The sequence below is a fragment of the Mytilus galloprovincialis genome, chromosome 6 (assembly GCF_965363235.1).
Source record: "Mytilus galloprovincialis chromosome 6, xbMytGall1.hap1.1, whole genome shotgun sequence".
Taxonomy (NCBI): Eukaryota; Metazoa; Mollusca; class Bivalvia; order Mytilida; family Mytilidae; genus Mytilus; species Mytilus galloprovincialis.
In genome coordinates this window covers 9,208,842-9,232,623 of record NC_134843.1, presented here as the reverse complement: position 1 = coordinate 9,232,623, position 23,782 = coordinate 9,208,842, and the positions used below count along the sequence as shown (strand labels likewise).

Below are 23,782 nucleotides of genomic sequence, written 5' to 3'. Positions count from 1 at the left end.
ATATCCTTTTTTACGGTGTCTACTTAACAGATGGTTAATTATTAAGGGGTCAATCAACCATCATGGACATAACTGATTCTCATAACAAATACACCAACGTGGTATGGACAAAATGATGGACCTCTTTTGTTCTACATTCATTTAGGAAAGACAATTACAACTATTCACAAATTAAACGTTTAAAACCCCTTGAGCTTTTTTCAAATATTCTTTTTCGTAATTATTTGTAAAGATTTGTTATAGACCATACGTTTTCAGTGTATCTATTAAGGTATCAACGTTGATTTTCGTTGGTTAACTCAAAATTTGGATTCATGTTTTTATGTCGTTTTTAATTCGGTCAATTATTATTGTCAGACATTGACATCATTTGTGAAGTACTGTAGGCGGTTATGTTTTAAGGATTCAAAAGATTCTCTCATTAATTTGGAAAATAAATGATCATGGTTCATACTTGGACGTTTTTTATGCAATATATGTCCGCTTTATTACACATACCAGGCCTCAATTGTGCCCTCCAGTGGTCAGATCAAGTTTTCAGCGCTATTACTGTACATTAAAGCGAATTTTAGTAAATATAGAAGAAACTGTATAAGTATTATGTATGGATCACTGAGTCCTTGTAACTTTCTTTGTTAAGATATCACCATGTGCTGTCCATTTGAATATGCCATCAATATATGTCAACTGTTAAATATCAACACTGAGAACGAACTGTTTTGGAAAACGCAAGAGTAATAGTAGCATTTGGTGTATCAATGGGGAAAGAGTTGACTAAACATTATGTTATTTGTTGGGTTTTTTTTATGCTAATTTCAAAGTATAGCTTGCTGTTTGGCGTGAGCCAAGACTACGTTTTGAAGACAGTACTTTGACCTATAATGGTTTATTTTTATAAAATGTTACTTGGATTGAGATTTGTCTCAGGATTGAGATTTGTCTCACTGACATTTATACCACATCTTCTTATATCTATTTGTTTTTGTGGGTACAAATCTTTCACGACGAAAAGTAAGAACGAAAACAACAACTGTGACTATATACGACAAAGCTTATTGATACCAGTGATTGTTTTTTAAATTAATACTTCACAGAATGTTGAAGTCTGACAATGTAAATCAATGCTCGGTTTATTAAATGTCAAGTATTGGACAATGGAAGCTTTTTCATCAGTCCTCGAAGGTATCAGAAATTAAATATAATGTAATTGTTTATACGTTGTAAATTGAGAATATATAGTAATGTCATGTCACCAAGGGGATGACATTTTGGATTTCTTTGAAGGATTTTATCTAAATTATGCATTGATAGTGTTTGAGATGATGCTTATTGCTGTTATGCACTAAAATAATTATATATACTTTTCCTCAACTTCCATCTCCTAATAATAAAAAAATGGCAACATGTTCTTTATAGTATTTTATTGTAAAAATTACTTAAGTTTTTCATAGCTAAAAATTGACGTGACCATATCTTTTTAAGAAGAGATTTTTTTTTTCTTCAATCGTCTGACCGTATTTTTATGTGTTGTTATCACAAGATTTATGAGTTTTGAACAGCGGTATACTACTGTTGCCTTTAGTTATCCTATCTATAATATATAAGATTGCTACTCACAATTCATACATATTAATGAAGATATATATAGTTATCAAAAGTACCAGGATTATAATTTTATACGCCAGACGTGCGTTTCGTCTACATAAGACTCATCAGTGACGCTCAGATTGTTTTGTTCTTTTTATCCACTGTTATCCACTGATATTCGTATGTAGCAAATTTTGTATTCATTAATTATGAAAAAGATATTACGTTAGGTGTTATTGTTATGCCTGTTGTTTTGAATTTTCTCACATAAGTGTTCTTTCAGAAATCCTTTTTAGAAATATGCGTCATATAGAAAAGCTACGTTTATATGATTTTAAAGATAATTGTTCTAAATTATTGAAACTTTGACAAAGAACGATTTCTGCCAATCGGAAAACACACCAAACAATAACTTAATATCTGATACAATACCAACAAACTGATAATGGTGATTTGTGTTTACCATAACGCATGTAAGATGTCAATCATCTGTTTATATAAAATAATGAATAGCTGTACGAGGAGCGCGCAAGTTAGGCCTGTCTATGAATTCGTTGAAGTTCGCGTATATTTTACAGAATAAGAGCAGTCCAGTTCTTCGGGGGGGGGGGGGGGGAGTTGAGATTTTTTTGGGGGAGGGAGATTTGGGGTATATAAGTTGGAATACGCTATGCTCTCGTTGATCAGGAATGTTGAAGAATTTGGACAGGGCCAACTTTAAAAAAAGAAAGAAAAATTTGGTGGAATTTGTTACTACAAAATAAAATACATTTTGTTACCACGAAAGGCTTGTTTAAAAACTGCATTATTGAGGCAGTCCAGATTGTGTCATTTTTAGCGGGTAATTAGACAAATTTTTGAAAATAGATTCGCTAATGATGATAGTGGCATACTTTGACTAAATTTTGCCACAGTAGTTTTAGAGCAGATGAGTTGAGTAATAATGAACGGACAACTTAAGTGATGAGAAAAGCTTACTTGGCACTTTTGGCTAAGAGTAAAACCATTCAAACAGGAAAACCAACATCAACAATCGACAACTACTGAACATCAGATACCCCACCGAGGACAGGTCCAAACAAATAGATACGTATATAGAGATGTTTCTTTTTCCAAATTTCAAGTACAGAATATGATAATAACTCTTTATTTCACCCCACGCAACGAAGTTACGCAGTTTGACCCGTCCGTCAGTCCTGTTTCTTGTCATCGCAGCTCCTCGCAAACCACTCAACAGAATTTCACGATAACTTTTTAGATAATAAGGACATAATATGTAGATGTGCATATCGACAGGAAATTACGATTCATTTTTTTCTAGGAGTTGCGCCCCTTTGAACTTATTTGCTTTACTGTACTACTGCAACAGTTCGTCATCGCAACAAGGACATACTATGTAGATGTGCATATCAACAGGAAATTACGATTCAATTTTTTTTCTAGGAGTTACGCTCCTTTGAACTTATTTGCTTCAATGTACTTCTGCAACAGTTTGTCATCAAAACTCCTCTGAAAACACACAACAGAATTTCATGAAACTTTGTAGATAATAAGGATATACTATGTAGATGTGCATATTGACAAAAAATTATGATTCAATTGTTTTTTCTTATACAATTTTCTTTTCTTACACTTATTTAATTTCTCCAATGACAATGTGGGGACATGGGGGTATGTGAGCTCGCTCACTAAGGTTCTTTAATTATACCCCACGCAACGAAGTTGCGGAGGGTATAATGTTTTTGACCCGTCCGTCTGTCCGTCAGTCCGTCCGTCAGTCCGTCCGTCAGTCCTCTCAAACCACACAACAGAATTTCACGAAACCTTTTCAGATAATAAGGACATACTATGTAGTTGTGCATATCGACGGGAAATTGCGATTCAATTTTTTTTCTAGGAGTTACGCCCCTTTGAACTTATTTACTTTAATGTACTACTGCAACAGTTTGTCATCGCAACTCCTCTCAAACCACACAACAGAATTTCACGAAACCTTTTTAGATAATAAGGACATACTATGTAGTTGTGCATATCGACGGGAAATTGCGATTCATTTTTTTCTAGGAGTTACGCCCCTTTGAACTTATTTACTTGAATGTACAACTGCAACAGTTTGTCATCGCAACTCCTCTCAAACCACACAACAGAATTTCACGAAACCTTTTCAGATAATAAGGACATACTATGTAGTTGTGCATATCGACGGGAAATTGCGATTCAATTTTTTTCTAGGAGTTACGCCCCTTTGAACTTATTTACTTTAATGTATTACTGCAACACTTTGTCATCGCAACTCCTCTCAAACCACACAACAGAATTTCACGAAACCTTATCAGATAATAAGGACATAATATTTAGTTGTGCATATCGACGGGAAATTGCGATTCATTTTTTTTTCTAGGAGTTACGCCCCTTTGAACTTATTTACTTTAATGTACTACTGCAACAGTTTGTCATCGCAACTCCTCTCAAACCACACAACAGAATTTCATGAAACTTTGTAGATAATAAGTACATACTATGTAGATGTGCATATCAACAGGAAATTACGGTTCAATTTTTTTTCTAGGAGTTATGCCCCTTTGAACTTATTTGTTTCAATGTACTTCTGCAACAGTTTGTCATCTCAACTCATCTGAAAACACACAACAGAATTTCATGAAATTTTGTAGATAATAAGGACATACTATGTATATTGACAGGAAATTATTATTCAATATTTTTTCTTATACAATTTTTTTTTCTTATACTTATTTAATTTCTCCAATGACAATGTGGGGACGTGGGGGTATGTGAGCGTGCTCAGTAAGGTTCTTTAATTTTTGTATCATTTAACATTCACCTCAAGTTTTTCCCTTACACAAATACAAGAACTGCAATGTGAATTGGCATGCCTAAATAAGTGTGTCAGGGGTCAACATTTATAAGTGATTTGAGCATCATTGATGAGTCTTTTGTAGACGAAACACGCGTCTGGCGTATAGAATTTCAATCTTGATGCGTCTATTTATAAAGAGTCATTGTTCATTCACATTTTATTCAATGGAATAAGAGATTCAATGTCAATAAAAAAAAACCACTAATTAACGGGAACCTCTTTGAAAGGTAATTTTACAGTAGATGAATATAATGAGATTTTTTCTGGGTTATATTTTAATAGACCAACAGTTCCATTGTTATCTTTTTATAAACGTCTTCATTCTTATATTTATAATGACTTATTCGTTCGTCTATGTTCAATTTTGGTAATCAGCCGGAAGGAGTTCTAGTTTTCTACAACCGTAAATGACATGAAAAGTATCTAAGTCTTCTTTTCATAACGTTAATAGGAAGGATACATTTATCAAACTGTATTGGAATGTCAATTAATACGAAAGAAATAAGAAAAGAACTCGATATTGTTATCTTAAGGAAGTGCTAACGCAGTTCTGATGTACCAAATTATAAGCCTGGTATCCTTGATTTAGTCGGTTGATGCCACTGCTAGTAAATTTTCGTCCCAGAGAGTATTAAAGATTCCAGTAGTGAAATATGCGTGATGACATAAAATGTTATTCATAGCGATGCTACATTCCGTCGTCTGCGGCGTCCACAAATTTTCACTCTGGTTTCTGTAACTTTTTGAAATTGTAATAACTTTTCTAAACTATCCTGTATTTTTACCAAACTTGGACAGAAGCTTGTTTCTGATTACAATATAGTCTCCCGAAGTAAATTTTGTTAAAAAAAACCTTGTATCCGTATTTTACTGATAAATAAAATTAGTTTTTCTGCCAGTGAACATCACATCACGTTCACTCTGTTTAAAGTTTTTAAAATTTAAATTACTTTCTTCAACATCATAAATTTCTTCCAAACTGGGACAAAAGCTTGTTAATGATCATAAAATAGTATCCAGAAGCAAATTTTGTAATAAAAAATCCAGTTTACCTGTATTTTACTTATAAAAATACTTAGTTAAAAAAGTTACATAAAAAAGAATACATTTTCTTATAAATCGATCTCTATCTGATACTTTTTAATTCAAACACACCTTCACTGTTATGATGAGAAATTACAAACTTAAGGTATGTAGTTCTAGCTGGGCGATTACGAACGAAATAACTGTCTTGAATCATATTTTCATGTAGACCTGTTCCGTTGTATATTTGTGTACAAGTCGTTGTTTTCTCTTTGACAATTGTAGTATCATCGTCTTCAGGATTACTTAAAGTTGTGTTGTCATTCGCTGAAAAAGATGCCGGTGAGTGTTTCATTGGAGAAAGTGTTCTAATTCTTTTAGGAGTGATGGTTTTTGGCGGCGTGCACGAGTGCTTTTTAGATGAATCTGATGGTGAACTATGATGCATTTTGGCTGGTGAAGGCTTCGGGCATATCTTATATTGAAGACTATTTTGTGATTTTCCACCATGTTTTGGTTTATTGAGCCATAGCCTTGCCTTTGTTTTACCATGATAGTGACTGAAAAGGAAACTAAATATTTTGAGCCATTTTTTACTATGAATGAAATCAGAAGCACATGTTTTATAAGACCAAAAACAGGCAAAATGAAAAACCCTTATTTTGTCATGGTAAAGTAGATGTGAATGAAATCAAAAGCATATCTTTTATAAGACCAAAAACAGGCTAAATGAAAAATCCTTGTTTTGTCATGGTAAAGTAGATGTGTTTGAAATAAAATGTATCATATGAAGGCTAATTTACATGCAAATATGTATTTTTTAATGACAAGCCTCTACCCCTTGCGACGCAAAATCTGACACCCCGAGCGACACTTTATATTTTGATGAATAACAGTTTTAAAACCAATTGATTTTAACTAAGAAACTGGTAATTGGTATAAGTCAATGAAAGGAATACAATTCTATATAAATGATACGGAGGGTAGCTGTGTAAAGTAGTTTTTTTATACCGAAATTGGCATATAAAACCTCAAAATCTGCAACACGGAAAAGTAGGGCGAGGTGTTTGAGAAAACTGAGCACTGAAAACGACTGCTTCTGCTTTCAGGAAATAGATTATGTTGCAGTTCCTGCCTTGCAATACATTATATGGTACTGAGAGTTCTAAAAATAAGAAATTTTGATGCTTGAACTTACCTTGTTACTTTTTCGTCGCTTCAAAATTGCCACCCCATGTCAAACATAGCCGACACCCCGCATGTGGCGTTCTACACGGTGATTACATTCACTCTCTTATATTTTTTTTTTAATTTTAATAACTTTCTTAAAATATCCTTGATTTGTGCCAAACCTTTGACAGAAGAACGTTTGTAATCATCATGATCAAACGATAGTATCCATGAGTATTTAAAGAAATAATCCTGTTTATCCTTATTTTACTTAGGACTTAGGTTTTCTGAAATAATATTCTAATTATTCTGCGGTTAAGATTTTTTTTAATGACTTTCTTGAAATAACCTGGATTTGTACCAAACTTGGACAGAAACTTGTTAATGATAAATAGTTAGTATCAAGAAGTAAGTTTTGAAAATTTATTTCCTGTTTTTCCTTATTTTACTGATAAATTTACTTAGTTTTTCTTCTAGTTGACATAACATACAGTCTGCAGTTATTCTTTTATTAAACCAAGAGTTCCAAATGGTTAAGTTGAAATCATCCCTTCGTATTACGGACGCTATCCGAGTTGGTTGACCGTTATGAAATAACCGTTTCACAGATGATATCCTTGAGGATATGTTCCTTATGTCGTAACTAAAATGCACTTCCCTTTTCACGAATGTGACCTACCGAATTAGACTATTTACCGGAACTGTAATTACATGAGCAACACGACGGGTTCCACATGTGGAGCAGGATCTACTTACCCTTCTGGAGCACCTGAGAACAACCCCAGTTTTTGGTTGGGTTCGTGTTGCTTAGTCTTTAGTTTTCTATGGTGTGTCTTTTGTACTTTTATTTATCTGTTTGTCTTTTTATTTTTAGCTATGGCGTTGTCAGTTTATTTTCAATCTATGAGTTTGACTCTCCCTCTGGTATCTTTCGTCCCTCTTTTATAGACATTTATTAGATTCGTAAACCATCATGGGATTTGACTACACTTGAACAGAAGCTTCTCTCAATTTGAAAAAAGTATCTAAAGGAAAATTGTTTTTAAAAAAAATCCTCATCATTGTTGAGCCTGCCACTTACAGCAAAAGTAGGCAAGACACTGAGTTCCGCGGAACCCTTAGAAATTTGTATTTGTTGATTAAGACAATTACAATCAAAACCAAGGAGTAAACAAAGACTCATAAAACCAAAAGACATTTACATCAACAGTTATAAATAATAAAATTATTCAGTACATTAATGTTTTTCTACCTGTATGCTGGATTCTCTAAGCTGTGAATGGCACAACTTTTCGGTAAATTTGTTAATAGGTTTTATAATTATACTGGATTCAATTGAAATAAGTAACGACCGGTTTATTGAATCCCATTTGAGAAAGATTCTATACAAACGTTAATTTCCAAGTTGATACATCATAGTGTTTAAATAAAACTAGAAAAATGTTGGATTTGTTTTCCATGTTCTCGTCGATTTTGTTATCTGTTTTTCAGGTTTCTGTAAATGACCCATGATATATATGGCATTTTTTAATTCCATTTCATCCGATTTCCATTATTGTATTAAAGGACACGGCTACAATTTGAATTCTTTTTCAGATGACTACATATTGTTTTTTGTTTGTTTAAAAACATTTTTTTGATTAAATGGTTCTTTTGAAATACATTATGGAGGAACTTATGTGTCTGGTTTGTCAGAGATTTGTGCTAATCAGCCGCTTTTCTGAAATGAGAATTTGTTAATATTTTTTTTTGTAATTGTCATTTTCTCTTTTTTGATTCGGAAAAGGTTTAATCTGCCTTCTTTTGAGGATGCCAGTTTGTATTTTATGTTGTATCTGCCTTATTTCATATGTCTTTTTCTCTCTTTTCATTTATATAAGATTTGTGAATTGTGCAATTTTTCTACAGTTTGTAATACATCTCACCCCTTGATTTGTGTGTGTTTAAATCTCCTTTGATTCAAACATTCTAGCATATTCGTAGTTTATATCTATCAATAATATCATTGAATGCCATAATTAAAGGCAACAGTAGTATACCGCTGTTCAAAACTCATAAATCCATGGACAAAAACTAATTTGGGTAACAAACTAAAACCGAGGGAAAGGCATCAAATATAAGAGGAGAACAAGAACACAGCATTAAAATGTGACAAACACAGAAACGGACTAAGCATTAGACAAAATCCTATGAGAATAACAAATATAACATCAAAACCAAATACATGAATTTGGGATAGATAAGTACCGTGACACGTCTTATAGTAATGTGAATTCACACTCAAAAATAAGAGAAAACAAACGACACAACGGAAACACAACGTTAAAAGGTAACACACACAGAAACAAACTAAAATATAGCAATGGCCATATTCCTGACTTGGTACAGGACATTTTTAAAGGAAAAAATGGTGGGTTGAACCTGGTTTTGTGGCATGCCAAACCTCCCTCTTTTATGGCCATTTGAAATATAACATTAAAATGTCAACACAACATTACAGGACTACAGTATAAATAAATAGGAGAACACAATTGACAAAGAAACACATGGTTAATAGTTAACAAAAGGCAACAAGTTTAACATTTTAATACGCCAGAAGTGCATTGTGTCCACACAAGACTTACTAGTGACGCCCAGATTCAAAAGTTTGAAAGCCGAAACAAGTACAAAGTTGAACAGCCTCGAGGACCAAAAGTTCAAAAAAGTTGTGCCAAAAACGGCCAGGGTTTTCTGTTAGGTACCAGAACATCCCTATTATTTAGAATAATTTATACTTTTGCAACAGAAAATTTTATAAAATGACTATACAAAAGATATACATGATAAAACTGAAGTATTAACTAATTACAGGAAACAACCGAAATACATTACATAACCCGACGAAATACATTACATAACCCGACAAAATAAGATTCTAAAATCTCATGGATTAAAAATGTGTCCCTTTTTGAAAATATTTTATCTGCAACGTCAAAACTTTTGAAGCTTATTGATATGATTTATTGAAACAAGATATTCAAAGCATCTTTAATGACTGGATACTGAATATGAACATGTTTTAACATAATAGCCTTAATATTACGACACATTGTTTTTAAACAAAGGAACCATGTTCCCTAACTTGACATCGTTGTGAGATCTGTGATAATGTGTGCTGTGATGGTCGCAGAAACAGAAAAGGTTTTTCAGTGTTTTTCTAAAAGACTTATTTACAGCACAATATAACACAAAGTTAACAGAAAAGTTCAATGCCTGCATGAAATTTGTCACATGTTTTATCATTAACAGTGTGTAGTTCTTACCGTGTGTTTCATTTGTGACTTTCGTATATATGAATTTCAGTACTTCTGATGGTGAAACAAGTATAAGGAACAACACAACAACGGCTACCAGCGTAGCAGTGACACTGTTCAATGCGTTATCAGACTGTTTTCGTTTTGGTTTAATAAGACGACTTCGTGTTTTCGATGAAACTGTTGAGTACAGATCTGGATCGCTTGTTGGAGTTGTAACGGAAGTGGTAGTGCTATTAAAGCGACACCTATTTCCGTCGTGTCCATTTACCATTTGCTTCCTTAATTTCTTTGCTCTGTGTATTTTGTAGATCAGACAAGCATTGAAATATAACAAAGCCGCACATGGAATGAAATCGAAAAGTAAAGCCCAGATCATTCTACGTAAAGCTATCATATCACGCCCATATTCCTTTCGAGCTGTTATCTCGTACAGAACAGTATTATCTACACATTTTGTCTTTTTAAGGATATTTTCGAAGAAAAGAGGTATGGAAAATATCATACACAACATATATACAAGGAAAATTGTAATTTTTGTCTTCTTTAATGATATTATTTTTCTAGCTTTGAATGGATGACACACTGCTAAATATCTCTCTCCGGCCATAACTACAATTAGCCACGTGCTTGTGATGATGAAGACTGTAATAAGACTAGATCCCAACCACTCATAATAGAGGATTGCGTTTTGTTCGGTGTAATTTGATTGACTAGGCATTAATGTGAATAACAAGGCTAGAAGGCAGAACATAAAATCAGACACTGCTAATCCAATCAGTCCTAGATGTGCTGACTTTTCCATTTTAGTAAGAGATCTATGAATTTTCTCCTTTGTTAGTACAAGAAGATTAAGTAAATTTCCGACTAATCCAAATGCACAGACAACTGGCACTCCAACCTCCATAAAATAGAAATGTATTTGTCTTTCTAAAACGGCCTGCGGGGACAAATCTGGTGGTGGTTCTGTTGTCATATTCCCTAGACTTCTGTTAAGGCAGCCAGCCATTTTCTACGAGAAAAAAAAAATGAGAAGTTTGTTAAACAAAATTAGCCCTATCCTTTTTGGTCTTTCCGTTTTGAATTTTCCTCGGAGTTCAGTATTTTTGTGATTTTTACCTTTTATATCGTTTACACACATTGCTTACTACTTTTGAATTGTTAAATTAACACTCTAGATAGTTATTGATTGCATATTGCAACATACAAATAGAAGTTATAGTTTCTCGTTAATCATGGAAGCTTAAGTTATAAAATATTTTTTATGTTATTTTCGTTAGATTTATTGAATTAACAGTGTGTATGTGGTATTTTAGCATATCTAAAACTTTCGACATTTTTCTATGTAAAACAATTTTTATCTGTATTTGAATACTTGTGTAGTGTAATTTCAGGAAAGTGTGTTTACCTTCTTAAAAGTGTTCGGTAAATTGAAACATTCCAATTAACATTCCAAAAAAAGAGATCAATGTTACTAAAAATGAACACCTGTTAAAGACTTAAAAATGAACTTCGTCTAATTGAATTATCTATTTCTTCAATAATAAGTAACTTTTCATATAAAAGTGCAGATTTTATTGCTCAGAATAAACTTAAATTACGAATTTAGTGAAAACCAAAACATCATCGATGATTGATTAAATTGTGATACCCAATTAACATTACGTCATTTCTTAGTAAAATGAAGTGATTGCAAATTATTTTGAAATCTTGCAGTAGCTGTTGTTTCTTCTAATGGAAATTTGTGATACTGAAACACAAATTATTTCATTAAATGTTAATGCTTGCAAAGTTTTCTGATAAGGATTTACACTTGATTTAACGTTAAACTACTTTTTGATTATGTGTTGTTCAACAAGATTGTTAACTAAACAAACAAATAAAATTGAAGGGGAAAACAGTTGTGATGATTTAGAGAATCCATGACAAACGAAGTCAATACTTGACTGATTAGCTAAGAAAGTTGGAAATCGAATTCATAACGCTTTTGAAATTTATTTAAAGTGCATCGAGGTTTTTTGTCGTTTTCTGGTTTATACCATAACCCTATCAGTTCGTTTTCTACTTATAAGTTTGAATACACCTTCGGTCTTGTTCTACTGTCTGTAATGAAATCAACAATTTTGTACACAATGAAACTTCTGATAACATTTAGCATGAACAATTTTGAATAATGGCAGCTTTTTGAAACCATAGTTTGTAGTTTAAAATTAAAAAAAAAATCCATGAACTGGCATTTTGCTCAAATTATCTGACATTATGTAATCCCTAGACTGTTAAAGACAAAGAAAATGTATGGAAACAAAATTCAAGCGCTTTTTTGCGTGTTTTTACTGTGCATGTAATGAATTTGTTGGATCAATGGATACCCATATATATTGTTTTTCGATGAACAATGAATTTATTAAAATAAGGAGCCAAAGCTCCGTGTTGAAGACCATACTTTTGTACATAATAAATTGTGACTTGGATGGGCAGTTGTCTCATTGGCACTCATACCACATCTTCTTATATCTATCGTTTTTACTGTTATATAAATTGATTTGAGCAAACAGGCAATGTTAAAGGGCTTGTCTATGTAAGACATGGTGTAATAATAGAAAAAGAGGAGCACTGCATGCTAAATACAAGATAGGTATTTGGCAAGATTAACATGAGAGACAAAACAATGTTTTGTGCAGTGTAAACATATTTTTTTCATAATATGATATATCATTTACCCAAACAAGACAAAACAGTTCGTTTTCGAGGTCGTGCTTAAGAGATTAATACGATATCGTTGTAAATATAACGTTATATAGATTTTCAACTCCAATGCAAATATAACTAATCAGAATTATTCTTATTAATAAAATTGAGAATGGAAATGGGCAATGTGCCAAAAAGACAACAACCCGACCACAGAACAGACAACACCAGTTTGTTCAAGTTTAATACGTCACTTTATTGATGACGTGACCAGGATGAATCTGACTCGTTCAGTTCTATTTGGTTTTAAAAGGTGGGATTCCCGACAATTGAAGATTTTCGGCATCCGAAAGATAGAGCCTTAGATATGGAAGAGTTGTCAATTATATTGAATAGTCTGAAACGGAAATTGTATTTTTGACATAAATTAGATACGGATAAAGAATAAGATTCTGACCACAGCGTAACAAAAAGCGATAAGTGTTGAAGCAGACATCCGTACATTGACCTATAATGGTTTACTTTTATAAATTGTGATTTGGATGGAGAGTTGTCTCATTGGTAATCATACTACATCTTCCTATATTTATCCATGCTTTTATCTTGAAGGGAAAGATACTTATTTATTGAAACTTTGCACATGTTCTATTCATAGAATAACCTCTTCAAATACTGAACTTTAGAACATATCAAACATCACCCACTGCTACTGCGGGAATTTTCACAAACCTACAGCCATGTTATGAACTTACACACATAATGCCAAGAAGGCTTACCAAAACCGGTTTAATTTTAAATGGTAAAATTGAGAAAGGAAATGGTGAATATGTCAAAGCGACAACCACCCGACCATAGAGCAAACAACAGCCGAAGGCAACCAATGGGTCTTCAATGTAGCGAGAATTCCCGCACCCGTAGGTGTCCTTCAGCTGGCCCCTAAAATATGCATAATAGTACAGTGATAATGGACGTCATACTAAACTCCGAATTATACACAAGAAACTAAAATTTAAAATCATACAAGACTAACAAAGGCCAGAGGCTCCTGACTTGGGACAGGCGCAAAATTGCGGCGGGGTTAAACATGTTTATGAGATCTCAACCCTCCCCCTATACCTCTAGCCAATGTAGAAAAGTAAAAGAATAACAATACGCACATTAAAATTCAGTTCAAGAGAAGTCCGAGTCTGATGTCAAAAGATGTAACAAAAGAAAATAAATAAAATGACAATGCATATATTGCCACATGTGACATAATTGAGTAGAAAAATGATAAAATCGAGAATGGATATGGGGAATGTGTCAAAGAGATAACAACCTGACCAAATACCAAATTACAGTCGAAGGCCATACAAGGGTCATATAAAAGTTTGATGCAGTCGTTTTAAGAAACTGCTTATGCTTAAGCTGTATAGTTTGGGTGACGTAATCTAACAAAGAGATTTATATGTTTGAAGAAAACTGTATTTAAAAATTTATCAGGAGATATGTGTCTGTGTAAGAGAACTTGGTTCAAGAGTTAATATTGGATTAGGTATACCTAATATCGTCCAATCAATTAGATATCGTCGAATCCAACTTTCCCGTTTACCCTACTAATCGAGGATGAATACATATGATATCTAGATAATTAGAATGAACGCGTAGGAGATTCAATTTGATTAGATTGCTTATTAACTTAACACGTCCCACTGTTTTTTAATTTTTTTTTTTATCTTGAATTGTCTTACTACTAATCGATTAACCAGATTTTAACATCGAGTATGTACTGTTGCCTTAATTGTGGACCAAAAAAAAACTCTTCTAAAAAAACATCAAATTCATGAATAGAATCTAGAGATTTTCACTGGTAGGTTTTTAATTAAATAAAAAGTGTTTTTATAGTGATGTCGTGAATAATTAATTATGTTTTGCTAATTAAAGAATTGAGTATATGGTGCAATGTCTTTCAATTCATTTTCATTGATTTTATTGTTTATCTGGTTTCTATTTTGTATTTTGTAGCTCATTCTTTGTCTTTGAGTCAATTTGTTTTGTAAAGTCTAGGCGTTGTCAGTTTGACTTCTTCGACTTGTGAGTTTGAAAATTCCTTCGAAACCGGAGATAGAAACTATCATTTGTGAAAAAAAACCTTATAATTTACAATGAAAGTCAGAAGTTAACGTCTATATGAGATAAATCTCTGTCTATCTTAATTATACCCCCGCTTTAAAAAAGGGGGGGTATACTGTTTTACCTCTGTCTGTCCGTCCGTCAGTCCGTTCATCAGTCCGTCCATCAGTCCGTCAGTCAGTCCGTCCCATGAAACTTTCGTCACATTTTTCTCAGGAACTACACATCCACCCTTTCTGTAATTTGGTATCAACATTTATATATGTCAGCCATACCGTGTGATGCGTTTTCAGATTCCTTGACAACTTCCTGTTTACCGAACACTTGTCTGATTTTACACATGATAGCCAAGTTGAAAATTTTCGTCACCTTTTTCTCAGGAACTACAATACAAGGATTTCTGAAATTTGGTTTCAGGATTTATATAAGTCAGCTATACCGTGTGATGCGTTTTCAGATTCATCACTCGACAACTTCCTGTTTACCGAACACTTGTCTGATTTTACACATGATAGCCAAGTTGAAAATTTTCGTCACCTTTTTCTCAGGAACTACAATACAAGGATTTCTGAAATTTGGTTTCAGGATTTATATAAGTCAGCTATACCGTGTGATGCGTTTTCAGATTCATCACTCGACAACTTCCTGTTTACCGAACACTTGTATGATTTTACACATGATAGCCAAGTTGAAAATTTTCGTCACATTTTTCTCAGGAACTACAATACAATGATTTCTGAAATTTGGATTCAGGATTTATATAAGTCAGCTATACCGTGTGATGCGTTTTCAGATTCATCACTCGACAACTTCCTGTTTACCGAACACTTGCATATTTTTACACTATTAATATTATCCACTTGCGGCGGGGGTATCATCAGTGAGCAGTAGCTCGCAGTTTCACTTGTTGATTATCTGGAGATACACATGTGATTGAGACGAAACATGACTATTATTATATTACCTGCTGAAAGTTTAACTTTGGTCAGTCAAACATATGTATATCGGAAAATCTAGCAGATCATTCACTTCTATAATATTTTAGTCTATCAATAATATAGATTTAGGAAGATGTGGTGTGAGTGCCAATGAGACAATTCTCCATACAAATAACAAATTATAAAAGTAAACCATTATAGGTCAATGAACGGCCTTCAACACGGAGCATTGGCTCACATCGAACAGCAAGCTATAAAGGGCCCCAAAATTACTAGTGTTAAACCATTCAAACGGGAAAACCAACGGTCCAATCTATATAAAAAACGAGAAACGAGAAACACGTATAAATTACATAAACAAACGACAACTGTATAGTTATCAGAATTTTTAGAGTATCACTATCCTTATGAAAAGAAATAAATCAGGTTATTGGAAAACTAAATTGATATTGTTTATGAATGATTTTTTTTTTTTTTATCTTCTTTTGACTTTTACATGAAATTGTTATTTAGAAGACAATATCTGAACTCGACAATTGTCTTCACAAATTCTGTGTTCTAATAGGATTCCTAATTAATTCTTTTATATTTTATTATTCTTAAGACATTTCAAATTAAGGAAGTACAATACTGCTGTCATCCATAACATCCTCTACATGACTGGTAAATTAAATCTGATTGTGTTATACTGTATGCTACTTCTGTTTACAATGTAAATAGCTGACAGGTATTCATTCTGTTCACTATAGATATTAATATAGTAAGGAAGAATTTAACTTATTTTTTTGCTTTTAATTATATTAATATCTTTCAGAGAAAAATCCTCGCTTTATGTTATTTCATTACGCTAGGACTTCGCAATATGACAAATAATAAATTATTTAACAATGGATGATTCTTTGACTGGGTTTGTTTACCAATGAACATTTTATGACATCAACAAAACTTTCTTTCAAGTTGCATATTTCACATAAAGTGAACTTTCGTAAGTATGCTGAATTCGTTATTATATTTTTTATACTTATAAATTGTCAATATATTTCAACTAAGCTTTTACAGTTGTAAAGAAGGCTGTCTTAGTATTGACTATTTTATATTAAATATAGTAAAAATGTTTAATGCTTGACAAATTAAAAGACTGTTGACACTCCGTGTCATAAATTGTTTCAGTAAAAAGTTGATGTTATGTGAATTTCTTTTTAAATGACTACCAAAACAGTTTCACAGTAACCAATCGTAAACACGACCAACGAATTTGCAAAAATGATTTCATTTCCGAATTCTTACTACGAATTACATACAGAAAGAGGGACGAACGATACCAAAGGGACAGTCAAACTCATAAATCTAAAACAAACTGACAACGCCATGGCTAAAAATGAAAAAGACAAACAAACAACAGCACACATGACATAACATAGAAAACTAAAGAATAAACAACACGAACCCCACCACAAAACTAGGGGTGATCTCAGGTGCTCCGGAAGGGTAAGCAGATGATCCTGCTCCACATGTGGCACCCGTCGTGTTGCTTATGTGATAACAAATCCGGTAAATAGTCTTAATTCGGTAGGTCACAGTCATGAAAGGGAAGGGGATTGTCGTTAAGACGAAAGGAACATATCCGATATCATTTGTGAAACGGTTATTCCATAACGGTCAATCAACTCGTGATGGCGTCCGTAAAATTAACGAAGGGATGATTTCAACTTCATTATTTGGAACTCTTGGTTTAATAGCTTCCTTGTGAGCAGCAACCCTCTATCAAGAAAATCATGATAGGAAATGCAAGCACGGGAATATCGTATCAATTGGGAAATATATACCCCGTATGCAGGTGCTGCTGGAATGTTGCTACTTAAAAATGGAAAGTTCACAATTGGAAAGCTGAAATCATCTCTTTTGTCGGAAAGTTTTGTTTTCAACCGACCCTCATTGTCAATTTCTAGATGTAAGTGAAGATATGAGACCGACTTAACTGTATCTGTAGTATCCTTTATCTCTAGCTCGATGGGATAGATGCGTTCCACATAGTCACCAAATTTTGTTTAGTGAAAAAACATCATCTATATAGCGGAAAGTAGAGTTAAAGGATATTGCTAACTTCTTATCTTTCTTCCTAAGAAGTTCCTGCACGAAGTCAGCCTCATAATAATAAAGAAACAAGTCGGCAAGTAGAGGGGCACAGTTCGTTCCCATTGGAATGCCGACAGTCTGTTGAAAAACACGTCCTCCGAACGTAACAAATATGTTGTCAATCAAGAAATCAAGCATCTTGATTATATCTGTTTCAGAGAATTTTTTGTTTGAATCAGAGTGATCCTTTACAAAGTAGGATTTATCCCTAAGACAAGATACATGTATCTACGTTGGCCATTCTTTTTTATGAAGCAAAGCAATACCAGCTCTTTCAATTTGTCTCTTAGTTTGGAATGTTGAATACTAGTGTAAAGAGTAGAAAAGTCAAATGTTTTAATACTGTTACAAGATGAAAGAGAGTTAGATTGTATGTACTCTAAAAGATCTTTGGAATTTTTGAGTATCCACATCTGATTCACGCCCCCTCTAGAATAGGCAGTTTCACAATAACTTTGAAACCCGTCTTTGATTGCTGATAAAATAGATGTTAATAATTTAAAAAGATGTTTCGTGGAGCACTTGGAAGACCCAGCAATATACCGTTGTTTGCAAGGACACTTATGTAGTTTAGGTATCCAATACAGTGATGGAAGATCCAGTTCTTCATCTTTGGTTGACATTCCAAAGGAACACAGAACAGACCTATGATTATCCAGGATTTCCTCTTTGATGAGTGTCGTGAGGGTATATGTTGAGTTTCATAGTGAATTGTCAATACCTAATTCGTTTATCAAGCAGTTAATGTAATGAGTTTTACACACAAAAACGATGTTGTTTTTTGGGCTTTATCTGCGGGGACAACAACATATTTGTCATGGAGGTAGGATAGGTGTTTTGCAACATTTGGGTCTATAAAGATTGACGTAGCATGGGCATTGATAGACCCATTCAGTTTCTTAATTCTGATTTGTATCAACGACCTAACTGCCTTAATCCATTCGGAAAGAGTGTTAACTTCTTTGTTAAATCGTTCCACTTAATTAATGAATCAATGGTATTTGAAAAAGTTGTTCCTAGTGGAGGTACAATTATATTTTGAAATAAGAGTTGACAATCAAGATTAAATCGAACTTTTGAAATTAGATTAATTTATTTATTTTAAACATATTTATTTATAGTGGATTGTAAAACAAGTTATTGTTATTTATATTAATCCCTTTCCACTTTATTAGAAATGAGATGAAGACAAGTTTTAATGTTTCTATCATTGACCAACGTATGCAACAACGACCTTACCATTCAATAACAAACTCATCTTTATAACGGATAAAGCAATGTACAAGCTACATACCCTCATCAAATGCATTGGAATTATGTCCATTACTTACACCTTTGAGATATTTGTTTCCGTTAGACACTTTTATGGCTTGATCTTAAGAGACATTTTACATTGGCAGTTCAAGAACCTTATTTACCTGTAACGGTTCCATCAAGTTTTTTTCTATCGAATTAGATATAAATTAATTTTACACATTGAAAATTCTTGTTAGATTTTAATTAACAGACATTAAATATTAAAACACGTATTGTAATAAAAACAATATTGATGATTAACTCGGACGTATTTCACACGCTGATGTTTTTGATACCTAATTACTGTTGTTAAAGATAAATTTAGACTTTTAGTTTGTTTATGTTTTTTTTTGCCAAATTGCTTGCCTTAAGAAAACGGTTTCACATATAACTTTTAACGAGTAATCTACAAATGCAATTATATATATACTCCTAATCTTGCCGAGGACACATCGATATTGAGATGAAAACTCTTATAATCTTTCCATATAGTTTGCTTAATTTTTTTAACAATACCTGTCTATGCAAAGTATATTCTTTTAGTTGAAACGATGTTCAAGAATTTTTGTTACCCGTCAAGGGTTCAATAATTATTACGATTTAAAATGAAATTTCTCAGTATATTACTTTTGCTATCATGACATTCAAACAAGTCCGGAATATGACAGTTGTTATCCATTGGGTTAATGTATTTGAGCTTTTGATTTTGCCATTTGACTAGGGTCTTACATTTTTGAATTTTCCTCGGAGTACTTTTGTAAATTCACTTTATGTTGTGTAATGTAATATTAGCGTCAAAGAAGACCATGTTCAATAGTTTTCATTGCACAAGTAGTTAAACGTAGGCCACTCATGAAAATTTACTGCTTACACTTCCCCAGCACCTGACTTTTATTCATATGATTTTTTGGGGATGACGATGAATTTGAAATTATTACAATGAAGAAAGAAATATTTGATCACTTATCTTAAAGTGAATTAATTATTTAACTAAACACACATGCTAAATTAGATGTGATCAACTGGTTAAAAAAGATTATGAAGTGTGTTAATTATTGCTAATGATGCTTTATGCAGCGTAAAGTCATTACAACGGCAAACCATAATTCGAGCGAAATGTGCACATGTTCACAGACTTCGTAATTGCATTAAAACACTTTCAACATTGATAAGGGAAACACTACATACTGTGTAGTAATTATTTAATGGGTGCGAATTCTAAAACAAATAAGCGATATCAATTTTACTAAAACGAGAAGATAAACGGAATAGTCAATATTTTATAAAGACAATTGTCTTTTCGACATCGAGTTTGCCATTCGTTCCCTTTGCTTAGTGTGATTAGAAAGAACCTTGTGCATTTCATTTTTTGGGGAAAGACGGCTTCAAGCCGTCAGTTCCCTAATGTGGTTGGCCAGAGTATCATTCCCTCACGTCAATCGTTTTGTTTTGATAGTTTGGAAACCACCTCAAAATGTCATACTGAAATTGATGACAAGGAGAACAGATTGACTTTAAATACATCTTTTACACATTTCCCTTCTGTTTCTCGTGAAATTATCGTATATTGATCTTTCCCTTACACTATATACGTTTCTTTTACAGTCCGGAAAAATCAGTATTACGAAATATTCTAAATATATCTAACCTAGTGACGTCATTGTTGGAATGCCACACAGGGATATCCTTTATTCGTTATAAAAATCATTCACAGTATTTGTATACTAATTTAAAATCCGTATTTGTTAAATGTAAACCTAATGATGTTTGCTGTAGTGTAGATCATTCACACACCAACATGCAATGCTTTAATCTGAGGCTATAATCACATAATTCGTAGGTCAACTTTCGCGGTAAACAATGTCAATGGGGATACATGAGATTGGGGAGAGAAACGACAATTTTCATTGTTTCTGTAAAGTTCTGTTTTTAAAATCTTCCTCCAATTCAGGAGCACCTCCATTGATGGGTAATTAGACACTAAAATCAAAGTAAATGTTTCTGAACACTTAAAATGTGACATTTAGTATATGATAAGTAGTCTTCTATATACAAAAATGTTTGTGTACTAACATAATTATTGAAATGGTTAAAAAAAAAATTAAAAAATGTTGCTTTTTGTAGTTTATACCTATTGAGATTGGGGAGAGCAACTGCAGTTTTCATTCTTTCTGTAAAGTTATGTTTTTAGAATTTTCTCCTATTAAGGAGCACCTCAATTGATGAGTAATTACCCACTAAAATGAAAGTTAATGTATCTGAACACTAAAAATGTCACAGTAGTCATCAATTAAAAAATAATTTTGCATACCAACATAATTATTGTAGTGGTCATTTTTTTTAAATATTGCCTTTTTGTAGTTTAAAGCTATTTATTCATGAATTTTACAGAAATATCAAAATGTGGGATCTGGACACAAACTTCACATAGCTTATATCAATCATATTTGATTTTATAAGTACATGTATCCCTGTGATGAGAGTTGTAACTGGGAACTTTATCAATGGAAAATTAAAACTGAATAGATTTTTCAGTCCTCACTTTCTTGAGAATACTGTCACAAAAAATTGAGAATGGTCTTAGCCTGCCGTTCAGTTGTACATAATTAAAATTCTAAAATATATTGTAGTTGTTGTTAAATTCAATTGAATTTTAGATAATTAACCCCCAACTTTAATCAAATGTTTTGATTTAGAAGGTGCAGATCTCATTGGTCCAAATTGTCTCTATGATGAATTCTTAAATAAGGAAATGAAATAACAATAAACAACAATTAGTTTCATTATTGTTAGCCTTTCTATATGTTCTAGCTGTTCTTTTGCTCATTCTTTGTATGTAGACTATCAGAAGATACCCCCCTAAAATTGAAACAATGACCGTCTTTTCCCTCAGAGCTCTTCAGCTCTTTGATTTTTGTAAAACGACCGAAAAATTATCTGAATCAAACCAGTGTAATTAATCGCATTTAGTCTTGTGAAATATTGCACACTGATTATACATATCAACGAAATTAAGCATGTTCTTACACTGGATCTTTATTTAACAACAACAATTCCGAATATTGTTCGAACTGGTTATATATTTTGTACAGTACTGTTGCAGGAACGTGAACTAAATATCTTATGTTGATAACTGTTTTGTTTTACTTAATTAAAAGCAGGGTATTCACTTGTTTTATTTTTTTTTACCAATTTTGCATTTGTGTTTAACGTTCTCGAGTGTCTGCGCTCGGTCGGTATTCATTGCAACACATAAAGTAATTTCGCTGCATGTGAATATTAAAGTTACTTAGTTCTTTCATATTACGTCTACGTTCACCTCTTCCAAAGATTTCCTGATCTTTTCAACGGTATCATTTCTTTTTCAAACTATGGCTTTGATCGTTCCTGATCAAGGTAAATCCAGAAAACCGCTTCGTGTGCTAAAATTTTATAACATGTTGTTTTTATAATATTTTCTTTACGACCTTTAAACCTCATAGAATATAACTTACTCTGATGCTGCGTTTTGCAAACGAAAATACCATAGCTTTAATTAATTGAAGATAGATTGATGGAGTTAAACAAAAACAATCAAAGTGTTACACATGTCTTTGATAATGAAATTCATATACATCCATTTGGAAACCATTAAATTGAAACAACAGCAGGGACAAGTGTTTTTTTTTTTTTGTGGAAGCCTTGTGTGGTCATAAAATATATATGAAGTCTGTCATATTTTTATCAGGGTTATGTCTGAAATATGACATTGACAAACACAAATTTTTATAAGACTTTATGGATGAGTTTTTATATAAGATTAGCTTGCATATTTTATGAGACAGATGTAACGTCAAAGCACCATTACAAATTAAATTATTTGAATTATTACAACAAAATATCTTCATTTTTATACAAAATTGATATTAAGTATAATTTCTACAGTCTACTTAGATGAGAATCTATTCACGTTGAATGTTTCAGCTTAATACTAAAGGCTAAAATATTGTTTTTGTCCTGTTTGCCACCAGTTTGTCGGCATAAATTTTCAGGCAGTTTATAACTCCATGTTGTGCACATGATATTCATGTAATTTCTGTATATATTTTGTGTTATGGTAAATAAATAAATACACGGAGATATTGCTAATAAGGGATAGTATTATGATAAATAGTTCTTTCAAATTGTAAAAAAAAAAAACAGCAATGAACTGATGTTTATTAAAACGAGAGACAAATTTAGACCTGCACTCATTGAACAATCGCAATTGTACAAAAAAATACACTTATTAAAATAAAGCACGCTAGTAATGCATTCATTCTTTTGAAAAATAAATTTGTTTCCTTCATGGAGTAAAGTTCTAACTTCATATCGCATACAACCAGTTACCGACTTATTTTCCACCAACGATATAAGTATAAATAAAGCAGTTTTTGTATCCGTGTTTGAGTCATTACTGTTTCCGTCAAAATGTCAATTCCAAGTCAATTATATTCGTTTATCACTACACGGTTACTTAAGTAATAGATTGCGTTTAGTATAAAATATTCAAGTAAATCTGATACTTCAAAACGAGACCATACATTTTTAATCGTTTCTTTCTTACCTTTGTAAATTGGAAATACGTTTTTTGTATGTTTGATGTGCTTCCCTCAGTTTTAGTTTGTAACCCGAATTTGTTG

General features: G+C 32.6%; 2 protein-coding genes across 2 annotated transcripts in view; one reads left to right on the top strand and one right to left on the bottom strand.

Annotated features, from left to right (window-relative positions):
• LOC143078879 (ATP-dependent DNA helicase Q4-like) overlaps positions 1 to 23,782 on the top strand; it is a 210,982-nt gene that overhangs the window by 117,870 nt on the left and 69,330 nt on the right. The window lies entirely within an intron of this gene.
• The window catches only part of LOC143078880 (putative G-protein coupled receptor 139), a 41,923-nt gene continuing 27,814 nt past the window's right edge, over positions 9,674 to 23,782 (bottom strand). Inside the window, exon 2 of the mRNA XM_076253902.1 lies at positions 9,674 to 10,963. Within this exon, the coding sequence (XP_076110017.1) occupies positions 9,737 to 10,963 (1,227 nt within the window). The 3' untranslated portion in view covers positions 9,674 to 9,736. The remainder of the gene's footprint in view (positions 10,964 to 23,782) is intronic.